Source organism: Schistocerca nitens, chromosome 4 (genome assembly GCF_023898315.1).
Source record: "Schistocerca nitens isolate TAMUIC-IGC-003100 chromosome 4, iqSchNite1.1, whole genome shotgun sequence".
Lineage (NCBI taxonomy): Eukaryota > Metazoa > Arthropoda > Insecta > Orthoptera > Acrididae > Schistocerca > Schistocerca nitens.
The window spans coordinates 906486163-906511297 of NC_064617.1; the positions used below are offsets into that span (position 1 = coordinate 906486163).

General features: G+C 39.5%; 1 protein-coding gene across 3 annotated transcripts in view; it reads right to left on the reverse strand.

Annotated features, from left to right (window-relative positions):
• The window catches only part of LOC126253477 (WD repeat-containing protein 19), a 328532-nt gene that overhangs the window by 236977 nt on the left and 66420 nt on the right, over positions 1 to 25135 (reverse strand). For all 3 annotated transcript variants that reach the window (XM_049954835.1, XM_049954834.1, XM_049954836.1), the window contains one exon: positions 8804 to 9014. In XM_049954835.1, the coding sequence (XP_049810792.1) occupies positions 8804 to 9014 (211 nt within the window). The remainder of the gene's footprint in view (positions 1 to 8803; positions 9015 to 25135) is intronic.

Below are 25135 nucleotides of genomic sequence, written 5' to 3' on the forward strand. Positions count from 1 at the left end.
TTTCATAAGTGAGGAATAGTTGGCACAGTTGGAAGCGAAAAGTAGTGATCCATACCCCAAGAGATGTGGACAAGTTAGCGGGGAGTGTCAAGCTTTCACATGAAGCTAGTCCTTAGTTGACAAATGTGGGGTAGCTATGTCAGCTTTTATTCAAAGAGGAGTCCCAAAAATTAGGACAGTGTCACTGCGTACTCACATAAAATTCTATGTCAGAATTGACATTTCACATGGGAGAAAACTGGAAGTAATGGGGTAGAGTCAAAGTGGATGGTGCCTCGGAACTAGTGTTTTGCCAAGACTACAGATTGGCTGATGGACCAAATGCAGAAGTCATCAAGGTAGAGCTCAAGGATGACCATTGGTCCAATAGAGGTCACTTGCACATTGATGGTGGTAAGATAGCAAGTAATTGTAGCATTCAGCACAGAGCCCTATGGGACACCATTCTCTTGGCTCCATGGGGAGCTGAGTGAAGTACCAACTCTAATCTGAAACAATAACATAAACGTTGATCAATAAAAATTGGTGGGGATCCTTGTTGGCCCCAGTCATGGAGAATAAGTAAAACAGGATAGTGGAGCAGTGTTGTATGCCTTGTTGTTGTTGTTGTTGTTGTTATCTTCAGTCTGAAGACTGGATTGAAGCAGCTCTCCATGCTACTCTATGCCGTGCAAGCCTCTTCATCTCTGCGTAACTATTGCAACCTACATCCTTTTGAATCTCCTGACTGTATTCATCTCTTGGTCTCCCTCTATGATTTTCATCCTCCATGCTTCCCTTCAGTGCTGAATTGGTGAGCCCTTGACGTCTCAGATACTGTCCATTCCATTCAACTGCTCTTCCAAATTCGTTGCTGTCTCTGGCAGAATTACAATATGTCATCGGCAAACCTCAAAGTTTTTATTTCTTCTCCCTGGACTTTAATTCCTACTTTAAAGTTTTCTTTTATTTTCTTTACTGCTTGTTCAATATACAGATTGAATAACAATGGGAGTAGACTACAATCCTGTCTCTCTCCCTTCTCAACCACCGCTACCCTCTCATGCCATTCGACTCTTATAAGTGCCATTTGGTTTCTGTACAAACTGTAAATAGCCTTTCACTCCCTGTCTTTTACCCCTGTCACCTTTACAATTCAAAAGAGTGTATTCCCCGAGGTCAAATTCTACCAGTTTTTCCAATCTTCTGAAAAGAATTTTTGTCAGTATTTAGCAACCGTGACTTATTAAACTGATAGCAGGTCAAAGGAGACTGTAATAAAATATTGGCATTTAGAAAAAGGCTTTCAGATTGCTGTTTCGAACCTAACCAGATGGTCAGTAATGGACCACCTCTTCCGGAAACCACACTAATATGGGTAAAAGACACTGTGATTCAAGAACCCAGCATAATTGTTGGTCTACCATCCTTTCAGACAGTCTTCAGAGCACATTAGTGAGGCTAAGCAGTCAGTAGCTGTCAATGGACATCCGATTTTTGCCTACTTTAAGGATTGGGACAATGATACTATCTTGCCTTTGTGAAGGGAAAACACCTTCTGGCTACGCATGGTTGAAGAGACAGAAGCAAAAGAAGTCTCTGCATAATATTCAGATGTTGACTCATCTAATGATGAATCAGATCATGGCCTGGGTCTGTATCACTTGACGAATCAAGAGCATGAAGCAGTTCCCAGTCAGTGAAAAGGCAGGTAAGAGGGAATGCTGATTTAGTCACAAAGTGGGTTGCAAGGTGTTTGGCAAGAACCAATGCATCGGTAGGTATGCCACCATAAGGACAAAACCCAATCTTTTTGCAGCCCAGTAGACTAAGGGCTTGGCCCGCACCTAGTATAAAGAGGCATAAGTTCCCAATGAGGAGATGTAATGCTCCCAGTATTCCTTTTTACTGCATTTAATCAGATACTGAGTCTTAGCAAAGACACTTAAGAATGATGAAGGGCCCTTTGATCATCCTGATCAGCTGTTGTAATGCCTTTGGCCCCCCCATGGCACTAGATGAAGGCATAATGGGCCTCTCCAGAGGATGGGAGGGGGCTAGAAGTTCCAATGGGTGTTTACATCAGAGAAGTTTCCCATAACCTCACTGGTGCAGTGTGGCAGAGAGGGGATGAAGTCGACAGCAGAGGCATACAACTGCCAGTTGACTCTTTGAACAACCCAAGTGCCAGTCACCCTTTGGAGAGCCCAGCACAAAGTTGGTTGATGACAAGGAAGTGACAGGACCACCAGAAAGTGGTCACTGTCACAAAGAGTGTCATGCAGTGACCACTGTAGCAATTCAACGAGACTGAAAGAAAAGATGCTAAGGTCAATGATTGAAAAGGCAACGGGAAGCACTGAAGTTGGTAGAAGAAGCAAATCAAAATCAGAAAGAAGCTGGGATATCAGAAGGCCCCTGCCACAGATGAAGTGGCATTTCCTCACAGGGGAAAAGAGGAGGGTGAGGTGTTGGATTAAAGTGGTCAGCTCTAGATAAGTAACTGACCTACCTGGTGGTAAACAACCATTATAAATAGTGATCGCCATGGTTGTTTACACTCGCCTTGCTACTGCTTTGAATTTGGTATGGAGGGGACTCCACTCACCAGTGACATCTGTGCAAATCAATACACAAATTCCTCCTGACACTCACTCGGGACCAGTATGGTTCTGACAGAACGTACGGTAATGTCAAAAAGTTGGAGAATGGTTATTAGCAAAGTGTGTTTCTTGGAGAGCAACATAGATAACAGAACAATAAGAAAGTAGCTGTTGTAGCTCTGACAGGTGACAATAATATCAATTCCAGTTCCACTGGATCACCACACTGATGCTGTCCTGATTAGATGTGAAGAGGCCAGCAGGACAGGTCATGGCACGGATCACTGTCTGTCACCAGTGAAAGTGAAGCAACATCAAAGAACATTTTGAAGCCCGATGGTGTGGGAGGATCTGTCACCTCCATATTCAGTGGAAAAGCCTTCCCTTGAGATTTTTTCTTTTTCTCTTTCACAACTTTTGGCGGACAAGAATCTTGTGAGGGCTTATCTGCTGTTAGTGTGTAAATGGATGAAGAGTGGGCAGCCCTTGGATCCACAGTCCATGGCTACTTCAGCCACTGGCTTGTGTCAGGTTGTTGACTGTGGACTTCTGAGGAGAGGATAGCCAAAAGGGAGCCCTACCACCTGTAAATGCCAGTGGTGGATGGAGCTTCCAAGGCTGGGTGCAGAATGTGATTCTCAAAGGTGGTGCCAGGATCCACATAGAGGGGAGGGGCCATAGCACTCATGGTCAATTTTATTTTCACAGCTATCAGAGGCTGACTTCGAAGGAGTAAATAAGTCAGGTGCCGCTGACAACCTGGCCACACTACTAACAAAAAGTCGGTATTATTGAGACTAGATAAAAATGGTCGTATTTTTCCCTAGCTTCAAAATATGAGAGGCAATCTGTGTCCGCCAATTCCTGAACTTTGCGTTTCTTGATTAGGGTAGCACACTTCAGGGACTGGGGAGGATGGTCATTCCCACAACTGACACAGACATTTGGCAGCATAAAAGACTAGCCAGTCTCTACAAATCGGGTCATTTGGACACTGGGGAGACATATGCCCTAAGTGCTGACATTTAAAGGACCACATAGGGGTTGGGATAAATGGGTTCACAGTGCAGTGGTGCAGCATAATTTTGACTTTCTTTGGAAGTGAACCCCCCTAAAACTCAAGGATCAGTGTCAATCTTGTTATCTAGCAGGCCACAATGTACATGACATACAAAGAGAATCCCACACCTTTCCATCTGTTGGCATGGTTCTCCATCTATCTTCAGCATTACATTCCAGTGAAAATCAATTCCTGTACCATGTTTAGGTTCTTATGTGGTGTTATGGTAACATCACCATGTTGTTCACAAGAGAATAATACCTGGGACTGGGTACACTTTGTGTTCTTCATTAAGATAGTACTAATTCAAAATTTACTAAGGGAAGAGAGTATGCCAAATATATTTTCAACATTCTCTACAAAAACATTAGCTTGGTAGAGAGAAAGGGCCCTGCATCTGTTTGTGTACAACCCAGAACTGAGGGGAGTAAGTGTCTCCAAGTCACTTGGTTTTTTTTTTCCCCCTTGGCATGATGTGGCCAAGGAGGGAAAGTTCCTACAGTCATAACAATCTGCACTCAGCTGCAGTCTGTCTGAAGAGACTACTGGAGCTTCGTGTCTGTCGGCTAACTTAGATCATTTCATGACATCAAATATCTGCTACGATGCAGTCTAGTGCAAACAATGGCTCTCATTATGTGTGCAGCCCAGCCAGGGCAAAGGTCTATTGCCATGATGGCCAGTGATGTGTGGGGAGATGACAGTTCAGCATCATTACTGGGATCCTTGCATGGTCAGGGGGCTACTACTGTATGAGTACCTGATACCCCCACACGGACTGGCTACAATGCTGTGTATTGTGCAACTTTCTGTGCATCGTCCACATATGCTGTAACAAACTTTTGAAATGGTACAGGTCAAACCCAGATGTGTGGAATGAAAAAAGTTAATTCAAATATGTGATTTAAAGTGCGGAAAGCCATAATCAACATCCTACAAGCCAGCTAGGCTGTCAGCAGAGAACCTGTCATAGAAAATAAGTCTGAGAAAAGACACAGTCAGAAAATAAAATTGCAGCACAGGATAAGAAGTACTGTAGTAGCTTGAGGCCCCATGCTCGCCACACGCATATTAACAACAGTGTTGTTAGACACCCTAGGGGGCAGAAAAGCTGGTGCCAGGAGTAAGGATCCAGACAGTATAGGTCGTGAAATCGAACAAGTTGTGCTCTGCAGCATATTCCACCAATGGTTGGTCAAGTCTACTCTCGGCCGCAGTTTGGCAGTGACCATTCATTTGGGTGCACAGTTGGTTCATGGTCATCCCCACATAAAGTGCTGTGCCTGAACTGCAGCAGAGCTGATAGATGACATGGCTGCTTTCACGAATTATCATGTGACAGGACTGGAGTGGAATGAGCTGGATGGATGAATCAGACAGATCTCGCAGCTGGGTCATCCCCTGGAACATGACGCTTGCGGCAATGGGCTGGAAATGTGTGTGTGACATAGGTATGAACCAGGATAATGTGTACGTTGGGTAGCAGTAGAATATCGGTTTAGAGGGAGTGGGAAGGAGTGTGGGTAGAATGTCCTTCATTTCCAGCCATAATGATACAGATAATGAAAGCCCTGCCAAAAGGCTATGTTCTCTCCCTCTCCCTCGACCATTAAAACTCGTACAACTGTTGCCTCCCTCCTCCAAACCTCCCACCCACTCCCTGCATCTTTACTCCCTTCACCTACAGACACAACCCCTCACAGCCCAAATACCTGCTGAACTGCAGTCCTGGCATTGTGTATTCAGCATCTCAATGACTCTACTATCTAGTATGTTGTTAACTTTACTCCTAAATTATTTAGATTCTGCCAAATCTTTTCTTACAACATTTAACAGTGTTAAAGAATGCTAGAAATATTTCAGCTTTTTGCCAAATTCCTTCAGAAGTAGAAAACAATATGCACGTTGTTGTTGTGTGAACGTATGATTCTCTACTTCTGAAGAACAATTTTGTCTGCAAGCTGAAATGTTTCTAGTATTTTTTCCCCATTGTGCCTGTTCACTAATCAATGCCTCCTCTACATAGTAAGTAGCAATCTATCCTCGCCCTATCATTGTTATTCTTTCCTGGACTTTTTATTATTTGATTATACCATATTTAAGTTTTACAGTAAAAGAAAAATAGGTCCCTTCCATTTGAGTTGCCTGTCAGGATATATGACAAGTACAAATTGATGATTATGGTTTCAGAAAAATTATTTCTATGGCAGAAAACCAGATTACGATACAATTACAGCAACATTTGCTATAAATTGCTGTCTGGTGGCATTGCCCATCAGGATGAAAGGACAATACTTTGTTCACAAATCATTGTAGTGAACACAAAATATAACTTTTCTTGAGAGAATTATATAATAATGAGACAACCATGGCTGCCCACTACTTACCTTAAAAAAATGAAATTCTATGTACTACCAATACAATCACATAGAAATACAAAAAACCTAGCCAAGTTTTTGGGACTAGTAGTTCCCCATTCAGGGGTAAAGAGGACATGTAGGCTCCAATCATCCTGATTTCTGTGTGACCTTCTCTCCTTTCTGAGTCTCCCCAATCTATTCCTCTTTCCTCCCCGAGGAAATTACTAACAGTTCTAAAAGCTAGGACGCATGTCTACTGGCAGCAGTTATAATTTCACCTTCTGAAGTTACGTACTGGCCAGCCACTCTGTCTACTTGTGATTTCATTGAATACACCTTCACATATTCTGACATCCTTGTAGGAGATCCAAAGAGAATAATTAAGCAATAAGAAGAGTTCTACATACCAAAATTACATACATATTTGCTTTCAGTAAGCAAGGTGAAACAAAAGGGCCATTCAATTGTGGCTGCTGTGTTAATGATATGGTGAATATTTCTTTTTTTGTCACACCATCTCTATAAGGACTGAACAAATTAGATTGACTATTGAACCAATGAGGTGAAGCCATGTAGGCAGTATTTTGAGACGATTCACACATGGGAGTGCAAACTTTTACACTACGATGCAATTAAAGTTCTATGTAAAAAATTGGTCAATGGTTCATGTATAAAGAATCTACTAACAACCACTGTACAACAGATTTATACATGAAGCACTCCACACTTATATCCCAATTTGCACCCCTCGATCTGCGATAATTCTTGAACCAGTTCACGTGCAAGATTTCTCAGATTAGTTGATTCTGACATGTATAGAATAGTGGGTACAACATCAATCAAAAAACATAATAAAGATATCACAAACCATTCATAGATTTATAAGAATATTTAGGAGTAAAGGAGGACATTCACTGAATAGCAGAGGTGTAATTTCATCAAGAGGTGTGTTTTTGTGTGTGTATTTGTACTCTAGTTTGTCAAAGTATTCATTCCAAAAGCTAGCAAAGTTTTCATTCTCTTTTGTGTGCGCCTCTCGACAACTCAATGCCTCTGCTGTTCAGTGAGTGGTCTCCTTTACTCCTGAATATTTACATTCTGCCAGAACTTTCATATATATTCAAACTTTTACAAAAAGTTCACTGAAAACTGAACTGGAAGGCGAATTCATTTTTTTAATCACTGACAGCAGAAATGAGTTTGAAATCTGAATTCAAATAATTTCTTGAAAGAATAAAGAGTCTGTCATCATCACAATATCTCATAATGGAGAACAAAATGTTGAAGCCATGTGTTATAAACAGGCTCACTGTTGGAAAGCGAGATACCCATTTTTTGAAGCTAATGTATCTGGAGAGAAATAACTTCTGTATGGTGGATCTCCTCAACAGCTCACCTAAGACTCCGCACAAGTTGATGTGTGAAGACACAAAGTCAGGAAAGAAGAAAGATCTTCGACATCTAAAACTATTTGGTAGTAAAATACAAATCCACAGGGTCAAGTAGACACAAATGGGACAAGAAAAGCACATTATGTACACTTCCAAGACATTACGAAGAAAATTGAATATATCAATTATTTGAAACTCTCTTCTGAGAGATTAACAAAAATAAAGGTGTTACTCTGAATGTGGAAGCAGTTTGTAACAGCCAAGCAAAGTCAAACAGTTCTGACCATTCACAACAACAAGATCAAAAGACATAACAAATCTGATAATTTAAAACATCATCACTGAATATTTATTTTCTTAATGGATAAAAAGGAGGCTGAAATAACAGAAAAACGGTTGGAAGAGGTTGAATCAGAATCAGAGATGAATGGAAAAAATAATAATTTACAAGTCACAACCACGAATGAGGGTAGCATTTGCTCACTGTGAAGATACCTAAACCTAAAATGATCAATGAACTTGATTCCTGTTATTCTTGAAATTTGCCTCATTCAAATTACTCAATGCTGCATAAGGCCTTACCACTGTAAGATAATGACAAATGACTGTAGGCAATAAAAGAAGAATTGTAGGTGGAAAGAGAAAACTGAATGTGTTTCCTCACTTCAGACAGAAAAAAATCTGTGTCCAATGGATTTTTCAAAACTGAGAAAAATTTACAAGTGTGCTTGTGTGATCGTCTTCAAAGGATGTGCACAAATAAAAGTGTTAGATTATGGTGTTAATGACACACCAGAGATTAAATACAATTCACTTAGATATCTGTTCAGACTAATTTCACAGTTTAATTCAAATTCTCATCATAGCAAGTTACTTAGGTGGAGAAATTTAAGTAAAATTTCAAAAAGGAACAAGTTCTGTAATGTACCCCATGTTTTACTTCAATGAAGTGACCACTAGCTCGGAAGACTATGTGTTGAACCAGTGATTTGCTTCTAAATAAGCAAATGGAGACAAAAAACTGATACATATTATTTACATCAATTTGTATTGTCTGATCTGATGAGATGTAATGAAATAATCAAAATTAGATGTAAATATCATGTGTTATTCCCTGAAGACAGGCTAAATCAAAACAACTGCCCAGGTAACAAAATTAGTTAAATGCGGCTGAGGGTTATCTTTTTGAAAATAATACGTTCTTCACGAAACTTATGTAAGCTGCAGAGCACCATGCACCTAAAATATTTAAGTATTTAACTGTATCATTAACTTACACACTATAATCTAACATGCAGTGTTTCCAACTATGTAGAGTAGCAGTTTAACATCATTAGACAATATGAAATGGATGGCTTATTTATTATTTAAAAGTTAATTACAGAACCATAGTTATTTATATGCACATACTGTATTTTCACTTCCAAGCCTCTCATCCATTTTCATTTCAGAAAATTGGATATCACTCGGCTCAGCACGCAAAGATATCATTTTCAGGGTATCTCCCTCATTGTTGCTGATAGATAATGAACGATCTTCAGATCCTAAAGCCAAAAGTCCTTCTGCACTCCATGATCCACAGCTGATGCGTTTATTGTGCTTGCCTAAAATTGGCACCCTTCTGTAAATTTAGAAAGACACAAATGTTAATAGCAATATTTAAGTCCATTTGACTCCAGCCAGGTAGAATCATCATCATTCTGGCAGATAAAAGTTATCTCGCATTCTCTAGTCACAAACTGCAAATGCAACTACTGGTGTTACACAATTTAAACCCACAGTGGGCAGGACTGCACTGTTCTAGATCATATAAAAGAGCAATCATGAGGAAAAAATACAAAATTAAATACAAGTATGATCTGCATGTGAGCAAATCCAGAGATTAACACCCAACCATACCATCTAAAAGAGGATCATTCACCATGAACAGCTTCCATGAGCAACAGATTAGAAGTAAATTGTTGCATCGACCCACTTAAATTTAAAAATGTTTGGAGAGATAGGAAAAGGCTCTCTAGACAGTAATCCTTTAGCACTGCACTGGGAAAATGTGATGATATTTTACAATATAGAGTAGGTTTTTCAATCTTCCTCATTGAACAGGCCCCTTTGGTTTTGTTAGAGTAATTTATACATGTAAAAGGTTGAGGTCTATGGTATTCTCTGAAATTACAGCTTGACACACATACATCACACCATCTGCTCCATGAAATATTATTGCAGTGAACGTAACCAACACACTGATTTACAACAGAGAAGCAAGTCTATGGTTGCAGAGCACTGAATACATTAGTCATCATACGTATTGTGACAAAATGAAGATTTTGGCCTTTAATTCAAACTATTGGGACAATGTTCTAACGGAATTCAGTTGAGACTAACATGGTGCCTGACCTCATAAACATGAATGGCTATTAATTTTATTTGAATTATGAGTATGGCCTAGTTATCTCCATGTTAAAATAACAGAGGGTTTAAGTGGGCCCAACTCATTCCTCAATAGGTTGCCATAATAAAATCTTTGATTGAAACAATTTCCTATTTCTTTCTGCTTGCTTTCTTTTACTGCCTGCATGGACATAAGTCCCACTCACCATGGAGTATCAGCAGTCCCTCTTGTAATTTGTACCTTGAGAACAGCAGGTGTTTGTCTGCCAAACTTCTGGCCATCTTTCAGGATTCTGATTGGGTGTATTCCCTGAGATTTTCAGAAAGACACATTAACTATTTCTGTATGCATCATTACAGTCCATTTGGGAAAACTGCAGCCCTATGAAGAAACTGTCACAACAGGAAGGAGCTTACAGCAGGGGCAATGTTGGATACTAACGTAACTGGTTATGAAGTAAATATTTCAATGTGTGCTAAAAACTATTTGTGGATAGTGTCTGATAGGAAAATACAAAGAGGACTACCAAGAAGTTAGATAAGCACTGTATCATCATTAGTTGTTGTTGTGGTCTTCAGTCCAGAGGCTGGTTTGATGCAGCCCTACATGCTACAGACAGCTTCTGCACATGTTCCTGCACACTGTCATACACTGATAGAGGGGCAATTGATTTCTATTCATCCTATATGGCAGTTGTAGCACTCTTCTGGGAAAGGCTTCTTCCACCACCATCAGAGCTGCTCATTTTTCATTTTACAGACAGACTATACTTCCCCAGTATTTCTTGTCCAGTTTTCTTGTGTTCTTGTGTGAGTAGACAAAATAACTTCACTGAGCTTGTGTTTATATACTGGAATTATTTTCAATTTATTAAGTGAATAGTTATTAGTGAATTTTTATGCAAAATAAGTTCCCATAAACAAAGCTGAGTATTGCAAGTGTGATGTCATCAGTGCGCTCCATAGTGTCATTGGGAAGGTTATTGGATTGGTAAATGTGGCACTATGCTGCTACCATTGACAGCATATTGTAAAGCCATGTAACCATATTGTAATCACTTGGTGGTGACTAGTCGATTGCATAAATCTCTTCCTTTCAGAATTTGCTTGTAATTGTAGAGTGGGCTGCACTGAGTAGAGTCACTTACCACAAATCCACAGTATATATTTCAAGGTGGGTGTGCATATGTCTGATGAGATGGGACTGATCATGTTTTAAGTCCAGAACAGTAATCTGCTTTAATGCATTCCTTGACTTTTGTTGAAATATCTTAAGTTCCATACAACGTAGGTGACCAACTTCTGTTGCATATGGAGTTAATTTAAGCCTCCGGGCCTCTTCAGATGTAAGAAGAGCTGAGACTGGGATGATGGATTTGATACCCCTCATACTGCAAAAAGCATTCCAGCCACTGATAGTGGAAACAGTAAAATAGACATTCTTGAATATGTACTGACAGTATGTTACACTTGGAGCAGGCTCTTCAGTGTGACTGACTGTTGACAGCTCCACTGATTAGCTTGTTTACATATCAGCTCACTTAATAAATGCAAATAAATACTCACTTAATAAAGTGGAAATAAATCCACTATATAAAGATGAGCTCAATGAAGTTGTTTAGTTTACTCATATAAGAGAATCAACAAAAATACTGGGGGGGGGGTGTCATTTTTATGTAAAATGAAAAACAGGCAGCACTCATGGTGGGGGAAGTTGCCTTTCCTGGAAGAATGCTACAACTGCAATACAGGATGACTAAGAATCAATTCCTCCTCTAGCAGAGTAGAACAGTGTGCAGAGATTTATGTAGAGTCTGTGCATACACATTTCTTGCATTAGTATTATTATTAATTCATATCTGTATTCCATGTAGTGTTGCTAACACACTTCATGGAAAATACGCCCCCTCTCCCCCTCCAGGCATGTCATCATACTGTGTCACGAGTGTTTCATAATGTACACTTTGGGAAAGTCAGTAAACTTTGTGAAACACACTGTAATTATTTCTTGTGACATAGTAGAGTAGACAGAGTGGGAAAATGCCTACTTCCTTTTCAGTTTGAAGACCTATGAAGGAGAGAAATTCATTATCACAATCTGGTGACCTACCATCCCTTATGCACAGAGAAAGCATTTTGTAACCAAGATAGGCACAAAGTCGATACTCATCACAATAGCACAAGTTTATAAGGCAGCTAGCTCTCCTGATGATCAAGAGATTGAAAGAATGTATGAAGAGATAAAAGAAATTATTCATGTAATTAAGAAAGAGGAATGAGTAATTGAGGTGGGTGGCTGGAATTTGATAGTGGGAAAACAGAGAGAAGGAGAAATAGTAGGATGATATGGACTAGGATAAACGAATGAAAGAAGAATCCACTTGGAAGAATTTTGCACAGAGCATAATTTAATCATTGCTAATAATTGGTTTAAGAAACATGAATGAAGACTGTACATCTGGTAGAGACTTAGTGACAATGAAAGGTTTCAGACTGATTAAACAATGGCAAGACAAATTTTACATTGTAAGACAATTTTCAGGAGCAGTTATGACCATAATTCATCGGATAGGAACTTAAGACTGAAACTGAAGAAACTGCAAGAAGGTTAGAAATTAAGGACATGGAACCTGGATAAGTTGAAAGAACCAAAAGATGTTGAATGTTTCAAAGGGAGCATTAGGAAGCATTAGACTGAAGTAGGGTTGAGGAACAGAACATAAGACAAAATGGATGGCCTTGAAAGATGAAATTATGAAAGCAGCAGTTGTTCAAATGGGCAAAAAGAGAAGGCCCTGAAGAGATCTTTGGATAATGCACGAGATATTGCATCTAACTGATGAAAGAAAAAAAATATATAAAAATGTAGCAAATAAATCAGGCAAAAAGGGAATACAGATTCTCAAAAAATAAGATTGACAGGAAGAGTAAACTGGCAAAGCAGGAACAGCTAGACAAGAAATGCAAGGCTGTAATAGTGTGCATGACCTGGGGGAAAGATAGATACCACCTATTGGAAACTTAAAGAGCCCTTTGGAGATAAGAGAAGGAGCTGTATGAATATCAGAATCCAATATTAATTGTGTGAGGGAAAGATAAAAGATGCAAGGAATGTATAGTGGATCTGTACAAGGGTAATTAACTGCAAGAAAGGGAAGATGGTTGGTTGGTTTTTTGGGGAAGGAGACCAGACAGCGTGGTCATCGGTCTCATCGGATTAGGGAGGGATGGGGAAGGAAGTCGGCCGTGCCCTTTCAGAGGAACCATCCCGGCATTTGTCTGGAGTGATTTAGGGAAATCACGGAAAACCTAAATCAGGATGGCCGGACGCGGGATTGAACCGTTGTCCTCCCGAATGCGAGTCCAGTGTCTAACCACTGCGCCACCTCGCTCGGTGAAAGGGAAGAGGAAGTAGATGAAGATGAGATGCGAGATATGGTATGGTGAGAAAAATTTGACTGTGCTCTAAAAGATCTGAGTTGAAACAAGGCTCGTAGAGTAGATGATATTCCCTCAGAACTACTTGTATCCTTGGGAGAGCCAACCATGACACCTGGCATGAAAGAGGTATGAGACAGGGGATGAAACCTCAGCATTAAAGACAAACAAAATAATTCCAATTCCAAAGAAAGTGGGTACTGACTGGTGTGAATATTACTGAACTACCAGTTTTATAACCTCTTGGTTGCAAATTACTAACACAAATTATTTACTGAAAAATACAAAAACAAGGAGAAGCCGACCTCAGGAATGATCAGTTTGGTTTTGGAGAAATGCAGTAACACGTAAAGCAATACTGAGCAATGTCTTCGAAGATAGGTTAAAGGAAAGCAAAGCTACGTTCATAGCATTTGTAGAGTTACAAAAAGCTTTTGACAATGTTGTCTCGAATACACTCTTTGAAATTCTGGAGGTACTATGGGTAAAATTCTTGGCATGAAAGATTATACATAATCTGTACAGAAACCAGATGTCAGTTACAAGAGTAGGACATGAAAGGGAAGCAGTGATTAAGAAAGGACTGAGAGGGTTGTAGCCAATCCCCGACGTCATTCAGTCTGTACACTGAGCAAGCAGTAAATGAAACCAAAGAAAAATTTGGAGAAGCAATCAAAGTTCAAGGAGAAGAAATAAGAACTCTGAGGTTTGCCAATGACATTGTAATGCTATCACAGATAGTAAAGGACTTGGAAGAACAGTTGAACAGAATGAACAGCATCTTGACAGGGAGATATAAGATAGAACATCAATAGAAGTAAAACAAGGGTAATGGAATATGGTCAAATTAAATCAGGCTAAGCTGAGAGAAATAGATTAAGAAATGAGACACTAGTGCAGTAGATGTATTTTGCTATTTGGGCAGTAAAATAATGATGGATGGTTTATCTGTCCATAATAACTTTTACAGTCACGGACATAGTCTGTTTATAAACGTATGAACATTAATAACAGTTTACAAATAAAAATAAATTATACACAACAAGATTCAAAATCCTTGATGGAGTTTGAACATTTGGCATTTAACAGTTACTTTAATTTTGTTTAAATATGTTTCCATTTAACAGTTTTATATTATTTGACAGTCTGGTATAAAAATGTCTTCCAGCAGGAATTGGACTACGATCTGTTGCTCTGTTATTGCTAAATTTTATGTGGTATCCTGCCTTTTCTTGTATTATGATTATGGATTTCACTATTGATTGTACTATGCTCCATATTTTCTTTGACAAAGAGTATAGTCCTGTGAACATACAATGAATACATAGTTAGTACGTTATACATAATGAAGTATTCTCTACAGGACTGACATTTACTAGTATAAGCTGTTATCCTAACTGCCTCATCACAGACTATCTCACTAAAAACAAATTGGCACTAGATAAGGACAAGACAATTCTGATGTAGTTTCTTCTAAATTATAAATCAAGACAAGTGGATACTGAGCCAGAATTATCAGTTGAAACAACAGGTAAACATAAATTCCTGGATATTGTAGTAGATGGACATCTTATATGGAAGGAGCACATCAGCTATATGTGTAAAAAAACTCTCCTGCTAAAATGCCTTTCTAGCATAAAAGTGCCACCTTTCTTAAGACAAATCTATTTTGGAATCATACACTCCCACCTACAATATGGTATCGAGATTTAGGGTGGGGCACCAATGGTATACATGGATAGGGCTTTCAGAGCTCACAAAAGGGCAGTTAGGATAACAGCTTATACTAGTAAATGTCAGTCCTGTAGAGAATACTTCATTATGTATAACGTACTAACTATGTATTCATTGTATGTTCTCAGGACTATACTCTTTGTCAAAGAAAATATGGAGCATAGTACAATCAATAGTGAAATCCATAATCATAATACAGGAAAAGGACAGGATACCACATAAAATTTAGCAATAACAGAGCAACAGATCGTAGTCCAATTCCTGCTGGAAGACATTTTTATACCAGACTGTCAAATAATATAAAACTGTTAAATGGAAACATATTTAAACAAAATTAAAGTAACTGTTAAATGCCAAATGTTCGAACTCCATCAAGGATTTTGAATCTTGTTGTGTATAATTTATTTTTATTTGTAAACTATTATTAATGTTCATACGTTTATAAACAGACTATGTCCGTGACTGTAAAAGTTATTATGGACAGATAAACCATCCATCATTATTTTACTGCCCAAATAGCAAAATACATCTACTGCACTAGTGTCTCATTTCTTAATCTATTTCTCTCAGCTTAGCCTGATTTAATTTGACCATATTCCATTACCCTTGTTTTACTTCTATTGATGTTCTATCTTATATCTCCCTGTCAAGATGCTGTTCATTCTGTTCAACTGTTCTTCCAAGTCCTTTACTGCTGGGCACGCTTCATTAAGACAATGGGTTAATGTTGTATAAAATTTGTCCCATTTTTATTAATATCTTCTGTTTCATATAGACCTACCGGATTCCAATTTGTGTGCGCCAGGGTTTCCTTCAATGTATGGCAGTCTAACTTTCTTTTAAAGGTAAAAAGTCCCCATGAGATACAATTTCTTTGTCTGTATGAAGCTATAGGACTAATGCACTATGATATGAAATGTGGCTCTCAATGGTTCTAACTACAATGTCTTCCTTGCTTAAGTTTATAATAATGTGGTCAATACATGTCTGAGAGCCACATGTAATTTTTGTTGGTGTTGAATTCACAAGCATGCAGTGGCAGCTGCTGTGTAAGAGCACAAAAGCACGTGAACACCCTAACTTTCAACACCTTGCACATTTATTGGTTATTTTTCTTTGAATGCTGTTAAATGTAACATAGATGCTGCAATCTGAAAGATACGGCACTTACATCTACCGTACTACTGCTCCTCTAGACTCCACAAAACCTGGCATCAGGGTAGTGACCACAGCTACAGTTGTGTTCATTTTAAGGAGCTTCTGCACAAGTGCAACTTGCATGACATAATTGCCTTACAGGCAAAATACATACGGATTTGATAAACAACATGCACGGTTCACGATGTGCACAGCTAGACCTTGCCACTCAACTGGAAGTTTACGTCAGTGCACATTGCGGCAGTTTTTTATCCCCGTTCACTTGGCATAAATCCTGCTAGATGATAGCACACTCCTCAGATATGCTAATTCACTCACTACGTACTGTAGTAAAATTAGATTGGACATCCATATATGTTGAAGTGGTATTGACAATAAACGTATTTTATGGGTTTCTGAGTTAGTTATAGTACGAGAGAGGGTCAAAAAGTTTCTAGCCTAGCAAATAAAGAATTGCAGAAATTTCATAATACCAATTCATTTTTCAATTTAATACTCATGTACACTAATACACTTCTGGGCATGCTCAGATAACTTCTGCAAACAATTCAAATAAAAGTCTCTGATTTCGAGTCCAACCAAGCATTCACAGCATCACTCGCTGCATCATCATCATTGTCAAATCATCATTCTTTAAGGGCTGTTTTTAGATTTGGGAAAGGAAAAAAGTCTGATGGAGCCACTTCTGGAGAATACGGTGGATGATGTAACACTTCGAACCTGCAGTCACATGGAGTTTCTATTGTTGCGAGAGCTTTGTGTGATAGTGCGTTGTCCCGATGCAAAAGAACTCTTGCGCTAATTTTCCATGCCTTGTTTTCTATCTCTTCCCCATGAACCATGGACCTTGCCGTTGGTGGGGAGGCTTGCGTGCCTCAGCGATACAGATGGCCGTACCGTAGGTGCAACCACAATGGAGGGGTATCTGTTGAGAGGCCAGACAAACATGTGGTTCCTGAAGAGGGGCAGCAGCCTTTTCAGTAGTTGCAGGGGCAACAGTCTGGATGATTGACTGATCTGGCCTTGTAACATTAACCAAAACGGCCTTGCTGTGCTGGTACTGCGAACGGCTGAAAGCAAGGGGAAACTACAGCCGTAATTTTTCCCGAGGACATGCAGCTTTACTGTATGATTAAATGATGATGGCGTCCTCTTGGGTAAAATATTCTGGAGGTAAAATAGTCCCCCATTCGGATCTCCGGGCGGTGACTACTCAAGAGGACGTCGTTATCAGGAGAAAGAAAATTGGCATTCTACGGATCGGAGCGTGGAATGTCAGATGCCTTAATCGGGAAGGTAGGTTAGAAAATTTAAAAAGGGAAATGGATAGGTTAAAGTTAGATATAGTGGGAATTAGTGAAGTTCGGTGGCAGGAGGAACAAGACTTTTGGTCAGGTGATTACAGGGTTATAAATACAAAATCAAATAGGGGTAATGCAGGAGTAGGTTTAATAATGAATAAAAAAAATGGGAGTGCGGGTTAGCTACTACAAACAGCATAGTGAACGCATTATTGTGGCCAAGATAGACACAAAGCGCATGCCTACTACAGTAGTACAAGTTTATATGCCAACTAGCTCTGCAGATGATGAAGAAATTGATGAAATGTATGACGAGATAAAAGAAATTATTCAGGTAGTGAAGGGAGACGAAAATTTAATAGTCATGGGTGACTGGAATTCGTCAGTAGGAAAAGGGAGAGAAGGAAACATAGTAGGTGAATATGGATTGGGGGGAAGAAATGAAAGAGGAAGCCACCTTGTAGAATTTTGCACAGAGCATAACTTAATCATAGCTAACACTTGGTTCAAGAATCATAAAAGAAGGTTGTATACCTGGAAGAATCCTGGAGATACTAAAAGGTATCAGATAGATTATATAATGATAAGACAGAGATTTAGGAACCAGGTTTTAAATTGTAGGACATTTCCAGAGGCAGATGTTGATTCTGACCACAATCTATTGGTTATGATCTACAGATTGAAACTGAAGAAACTGCAAAAAGGTGGGAATTTAAGGATATGGAACCTGGATAAACTGAAAGAACGAGAGGTTGTAGAGAGTTTCAGGGAGAGCATAAGGGAACAATTGACAGGAACGGGGGAAAGAAATACATTGGAAGAAGAATGGGTAACTCTGAGGGATGAAGTAGTGAAGGCAGCAGAGGATCAAGTAGGTAAAAAGACGAGGGCTAATAGAAATCCTTGGGTAACAGAAGAAATATTGAATTTAATTGATGAAAGGAGAAAATATAAAAATGCAGTAAATGAAACAGGCAAAAAGGAATACAAACGTCTCAAAAATGAAATCGACAGGAAGTGCAAAATGACTAAGCAGGGATGGCTAGAGGACAAATGTAAGGATGTAGAGGCTTGTCTCACTAGGGGTAAGATAGATACTGCCTACAGGAAAATTAAAGAGACCTTTGGAGAGAAGAGAACCACTTGTATGAATATCAAGAGCTCAGATGGCAACCCAGTTCTAAGCAAAGAAGGGAAGGCAGAAAGGTGGAAGGAGTATATAGAGGGTTTATACAAGGGCGAAGTACTTGAGGACAATATTATGGAAATGGAAGAGGATGTAGATGAAGACGAAATCGGAGATAAGATACTGCGTGAAGAGTTTGATAGAGCACTGAAAGACCTGAGTCGAAACAAGGCCCCGGGAGTAGACAACATTCCATTAGAACTACTGATGGCCTTGGGAAAACCAGTCATGACAAAACTCTACCATCTGGTGAGCAAGATGTATGAGACAGGCGAAATACCCACAGACTTCAAGAAGAATATAATAATTCCAATCCCAAAGAAAGCAAGTGTTGACAGATGTGAAACTTACCGAACTATCAGTTTAATAAGTCACAGCTGCAAAATATTAACGCGAATTCTTTACAGACGAATGGAAAAACTGGTAGAAGTGGACCTCGGGGAAGATCAGTTTGGATTCCGTAGAAATGTTGGAACACGTGAGGCAATACTAACCTTACGACTTATCTTAGAAGAAGGATTAAGAAAAGGCAAACCTACGTTTTTAGCATTTATAGACTTAGAGAAAGCTTTTGACAATGTTAACTGGAATACTCTCTTTCAAATTCTGAAGGTGGCAGGGGTAAAATACAGGGAGCGAAAGGCTATTTACAATTTGTACAGAAACCAGATGGCAGTTGTAAGAGTCGAGGGGCATGAAATGGAAGGAGTGGTTGGGAAAGGAGTGAGACAGGGTTGTAGCTTCTCCCCGATGTTATTCAATCTGTATATTCACCAAGCAGTGAAGGAAACAAAAGAAAAATTCGGAGTAGGCATTAAAATTCATGGAGAAGAAGTAAAAACTTTGAGGTTCGCCGATGACATTGTAATTCTGTCAGAGACAGCAAAAGACTTGGAAGAGCAGTTGAACGGAATGGACAGTGTCTTGAAAGGATGATACAAGATGAACATCAACAAAAGCAAAACGAGGATAATGGAATGTAGTCAAATTAAATCGGGTGATGCTGAGGGAATTAGATTAGGAAATGAGACACTTTAAAGTAGTAAAGGAGTTTTGCTATTTAGGGAGTTAAATAACTGATGATGTTCGAAGTAGAGAGGATATAAAATGTAGACTGGCAATGGCAAGGAAATCGTTTCTGAAGAAGAGAAATTTGTTAACATCAAGTATAGATTTAAGTGTCAGGAAGTCGTTTCTGAAAGTATTTGTATGGAGTGTAGCCATGTATGGAAGTGAAACATGGACGATAACTAGTGTGGACAAGAAGAGAATAGAAGCTTTCGAAATGTGGTGCTACAGAAGAATGCTGAAGATAAGGTGGGTAGATCACCTAACTAATGAGGAGGTATTGAATAGGATTGGGGAGAAGAGAAGTTTGTGGCACAACTTGACTAGAAGAAGGGATCGGTTGGTAGGACATGTTTTGAGGCATCAAGGGATCACAAATTTTGGATTGGAGGGCAGTGTGGAGGGTAAAAATCGTAGAGGGAGACCAAGAGATGAATACACTAAGCAGATTCAGAAGGATGTATGTTGCAGTAGGTACTGGGAGATGAAGAAGCTTGCACAGGATAGAGTAGCATGGAGAGCTGCATCAAACCAGTCTCAGGACTGCAGACCACAACAACAACAACTTCCCTTAAATAGTGCAGGAGGGTGCAATAGTATGATGCATGTATAGTTACGGCCTTTTGCAAGTGATTCACCATAATTACCCCTTCTGCAACCCAGAAGACCGATGCCATCACCTTACCGGCTGGTTTTTGCACCCGGAATTTTTTTGGCGTAGGGGATGAAGGATCTTTCCATTGTTGTGACTGCTGTTTCATCCTCTGTCACATACCTTGCAAGAAAGCCGTCTTCATACTCTTCAAATTCGCAGAAGATTTCTTCACGACACTACACATGCTCCCTTCTCTGATCTGCACTCAAGATTTTCGGGACACACCGAGATGAAACTTATCGCGTTACCAAAATATCCACTACAATGTCATGAGTACACCCATGGGAGATTCCAAATGTGGTTTCAATGTGCTGCAATGTTGTTCAATGGTTTTGCAAAATCATATATCATGAATTGCAGTCACTGTTTCATCAGTGGCAGCAATGACAGGCCTTCCACTCCTTGGCGCATCTTCCACACTCATTCTTCCACGTTTGAAGTTGGACACCCAGTTTTTCACTGTTCCCTAAGACAGAGCACTGTCCTTAAGTGTATTCTGCATGTCCCCTGCAATTTCCTTGGGCATCATTCCTTTCAAATGAAGATATTCGACCACAGCATGGTTTTTGATTCTCCCGATATTCGCCATTTTGCTTACACTATGGTATACAACACAACCTGGTGGCAAAATTAATGAAGCTGGAGCTGTGAAATTTGATCTGCATACCAACAAAGGGTCACCACAAAAGTAAATTGTGTTGTTTGTGCGAGACATTATGATAACTCTCTCGGGCTAAAAACTTTTCTACCGCCCCAGTATATTAAGTTACGAATTTTATCATACAGTGCCGCTCAGAATCATAAGGGCCTAACACACATCAGCATCAATTTGAGATTGTAGCATTTATTCATGCTTCTGAAATCTGTTAATCTTATGGGGAGTCAGGTTTATCTGTGCTGTAGACCCACAGTGTATACATGAAAATTCATGAAAAGCTATTATCACTGGTTTCTCTGATATTCATTTTAAATGTTGGAATGGCGTTAGTATGCTTTAGGCCCTTATGGATCTCAGCACATCATTTGCATTCTAGTCAAGTGGCCATGTTGGCAGACTTCACTACTTTTGTTTTATCATTTCCACAAATGACACTTTGTGTTTGGAGTTGGCTGTTTACTGTTCGTAAATCAGCTTTCATAAGCAATGTAACTGTAAACTATGTTGCATCTATTTCTAAATGCTAACAGATAAGTAAAGCTGTGAGGACGGGTCATGAGGAATGCTTGGGTAGCTCTGTCGGTAGAGCACTTTCCTGCAAAAGGCAAAGGTCCCGAGTTCGAGTATCAATCCAGCACACAGCTTTTATCTGCCATGGAATTTCATATCAGTGCACATTCCACTGCAGAGTGAAAATCTCATTATGGGAACAGAAAAGTAAATTACCAGGAAAAGCTAGCTGCAAAAGAACTAGAGCCCCCGAAAACAGATCCTTTGATTGGGAGACTGAGGAAATCAAATGAGCGTGACTACAAGCGAACATTTAACAAGGATGTGTTCAGTTAGCACAAGTTGTTGTGTGGGTACAGCATAAGAATATATAATTTTCCACCTGGAAGTAAATTCGTGAATGGATACATCTGTTAACGATTTTGTATGTTTGTCCAAAAAGATGGAAAAGCACAAAAACTCCCACTTATAAAAAAATGCAAAAGTGACAGTTGTGAAAGCTTATACGTTATTTTTGTTACTACCCTAAACTTTACTTCATGCACATTATTATTATTATTATTATTATTATTATTATTATTAGTATTATTAGTATTACCATTACACACGTTACAGGCCTTTTATCAGACCACGCTAAACATTCATGACTACTTGTTCTTCCTGTTCTTCCAGTACTCCTTCATTCGTTCACTAAAGGCTCTCTTTCTTTCTTCCATCCACTTTGGCCTTTGGACTTTAGGTGTTGTTTTCTCTGATATCACTTCCTACTTGTACACCTTGTGTCTATAGACCCCTTTGTCCATGACGTCCACTGAATCTATCTGAGCTCTTTCCAGATCAATTTTGACTTGTGTCATCCAGGGTGACTTGGGTCTCTGGATGTACCTGAGGATTCTGTTGGTGAGTCTGGTCTGTGGGAGTCTGCTTATGTGTCCCCAAAATTTTAGTCACCTCTTTCTAATGTCCACTATGATGTTGGAGAAGTTCTCTGTGGTGTCCCTGGAGTGAAGCCTATATCCATCGTCCGTGAGTTTTGGTCCAATAATTTTCCTAATGATTTTACTTTCCTGTGTGAGAATGTTCTCAAGGTCGGCCTTTGTGAGTAACATCAGTGTCTCACTGGTGTATAGCACGTCAGGTTTGATTACAGTGTTGTAGTGACGAATTTTGGTGCAGGCGGACAGACATTTCTTGTTATAAATACCCTGTGTTTTGTATAAGGCTCTCTTTATTTTAAATAACCTAGTGTTCTGGGCAATTTTCTCCTTTCCTGTCAGTTCGAGCACTTCACCTAGGTACTTAAAGTGTGTGACCCTTTTGATCTTTCCATACTTTGTGTTCAAATTTGGAATGTTTAATTTCATGCAGAAGAACTCAGTTTTCTGAAAGGAAATCTGTAGCCCTACTTTTTCTGTGCACACTTTGAGTGCTCCTGTCTATCTGATTGCTGCAGTTTCATTATCTGTTAATAGTGTCAAATCATCTGCAAAGGCTAGACAGCCAACCTCCAGCTTGTCCTTGGGTCGTCCAAGTCGCACTGGCTTCGAATGGCCTTGTATTTGCAGCTCTTTCTCCCATTCCTTGATGACCTTATCCAGCACTAGGTTGAAGAGGAGCGGTGAGACTCCGTCACCTTGGTGAACGCCTGTCCTGATCTCAAGGGGTTCGGAGGTTTCCCCTTGAACTTCACCTTAGAAGTCATGTCTGTCAATGTCTCTCTGGTCAGTCGCAGTGTCTTGCCATCCAAACCTTGTTCATGTAGAATGTTGAACAATGACTGGCAGTCGATGGAGACATATGCCTTCTTGTAGTCAACAAATGTGCATACAACTGGACTGTTCCTGAGGGCTTTGATTTTCAGGGTAGTCTTCAGATTGAAGATTTGTTCTGCACGGGAGCGACCAGGGTGGAAGTCCGCCTGATACTCGCCGATCTTATGTTCCAGTTGGTTCCGTGTTCTTTGGAGTAGGCACGCTGAGAGTACCTTGTATGTGACTTGTATTAGTGAGATGCTCCTGTAATTGCTCACATCTGTGGGGTGACCCTTTTGTGCTGGGGGGAATCAGTGCTCATTTCCAGTCATCTGGCAACTTTTCTGATGTCCATATGTCTGTGATGATCTGTGCGAGTTCTCCGAGTGAGTTTGGTCCAAGGTTTTTCAGTAGTTCGGCCACTATGCCATCTTCACCAGATGTCTGTTGTTTTTGAGGCTGAGGATGTGCTTCTGGACTTTCTTTTGTGTCGGGGATAGTGAGTCTGTGCGTCTGTCTGTTGGTTCTTCATCTGGGAATCTCTCTGTGGGTTCTGGGCAATTGAGAAGTTCTGAGAAGTACTGTGCCAGCAACTTGCAGTTCTCCTTATCCGTCAGTGCCAATTTTCCGTCACTATTTCTAAAGCAGAGGTTCGGTGGTGTGTATCCTCAGATGTGCCTGGCAAACGTCCTATAAAAGTCCCTTGCTTTTTAGTTGCGGAAGTTGTCTATAGAGTCTAGCTGTTCCTTCAGGTATTTCCTCTTGGATTTTCTAATAATTTTTGCTGTTGTCTTTCATGTTTCGTTGAACACCTGAAAATTTTCTGGGGACTTGTTACTGTTGTATTTCTGGTATGCCAATTTCCTGGTGACGAGTGCATTCTCACAATCAGTGTCCCACCTGGGACACTTGGTATTCTTCTTTAGAGGAATGAGGGCTTGTGCCTCTTTTTTTTTTTTTTTTTGGCCAGTCATTTGTATGTTCTTTTTCCCAAGCCTCTTTCACTCCAGAGTCAGCAATCTTTTTGTGTCAAATTTCAGTAGGGGAGTTTTCTCACAGAAAATTCTCTTGGGGGTGAACTCGACTTTGAAGCATGTTAAGTGATGGTCAGAGTCAATGTTGGCTCCCCTGCATACCTGTATGTTGTTATTATTAATATTATTATTATTACTGTTGTTATTATAATTGTCAGTGGTTGTAGTTGTATAAACTTGTTGACATAACTGTTATACAGCAGATGCTACTAATTTTTATCTGACTCTAAAAATTTGTGAACACCCATAATGCATACTCATGAGCTGCCACTGCATGGCTGTAATTATAGGATTGTAACATAAATATATATTTAAGATAATTTATACTATCAGTTAAGGAGTCAATGTTCGCATCGCCTGCTATCGTAGTCTGTTTTTTACAAAATGAAGATTTATCAACAAGTTCCTCTAAATGGCAAAAGAATTCTTCTATGTTACTGTTAGGGGATCGGTACAGGCTAGATATTATTAAACTGCTATTTCCGAGCTTTATTCTTATTGCAACTATTTCAAAAACCATCTCACATGCAAATTTATCTACCCAGTCAATTTTTTGACACTGGACATTATTTTTGACATAAATGCCAACACCATCACCTTTATGTTGTTTCCTACAGTTCACTGTTCAATTTTGTTGGTAAAACATTGCATGTTTTGAGATATTATTTTGAATTTACTGTCATTTATGATGTTGTTGTCAAGTTCTTTGCCTTTGTGTGTCCATAGTGAAGGTTGTTTTACACTAAAAAAGTTTCTGTAGGGCTACTTTCACTTATGAACAAACTGTTTTTATATATAAGGCTTTTCGGTTCAATCCTTTCTTTTATTATTTGATTTAATTTCTCGCACAAACAACGTTTA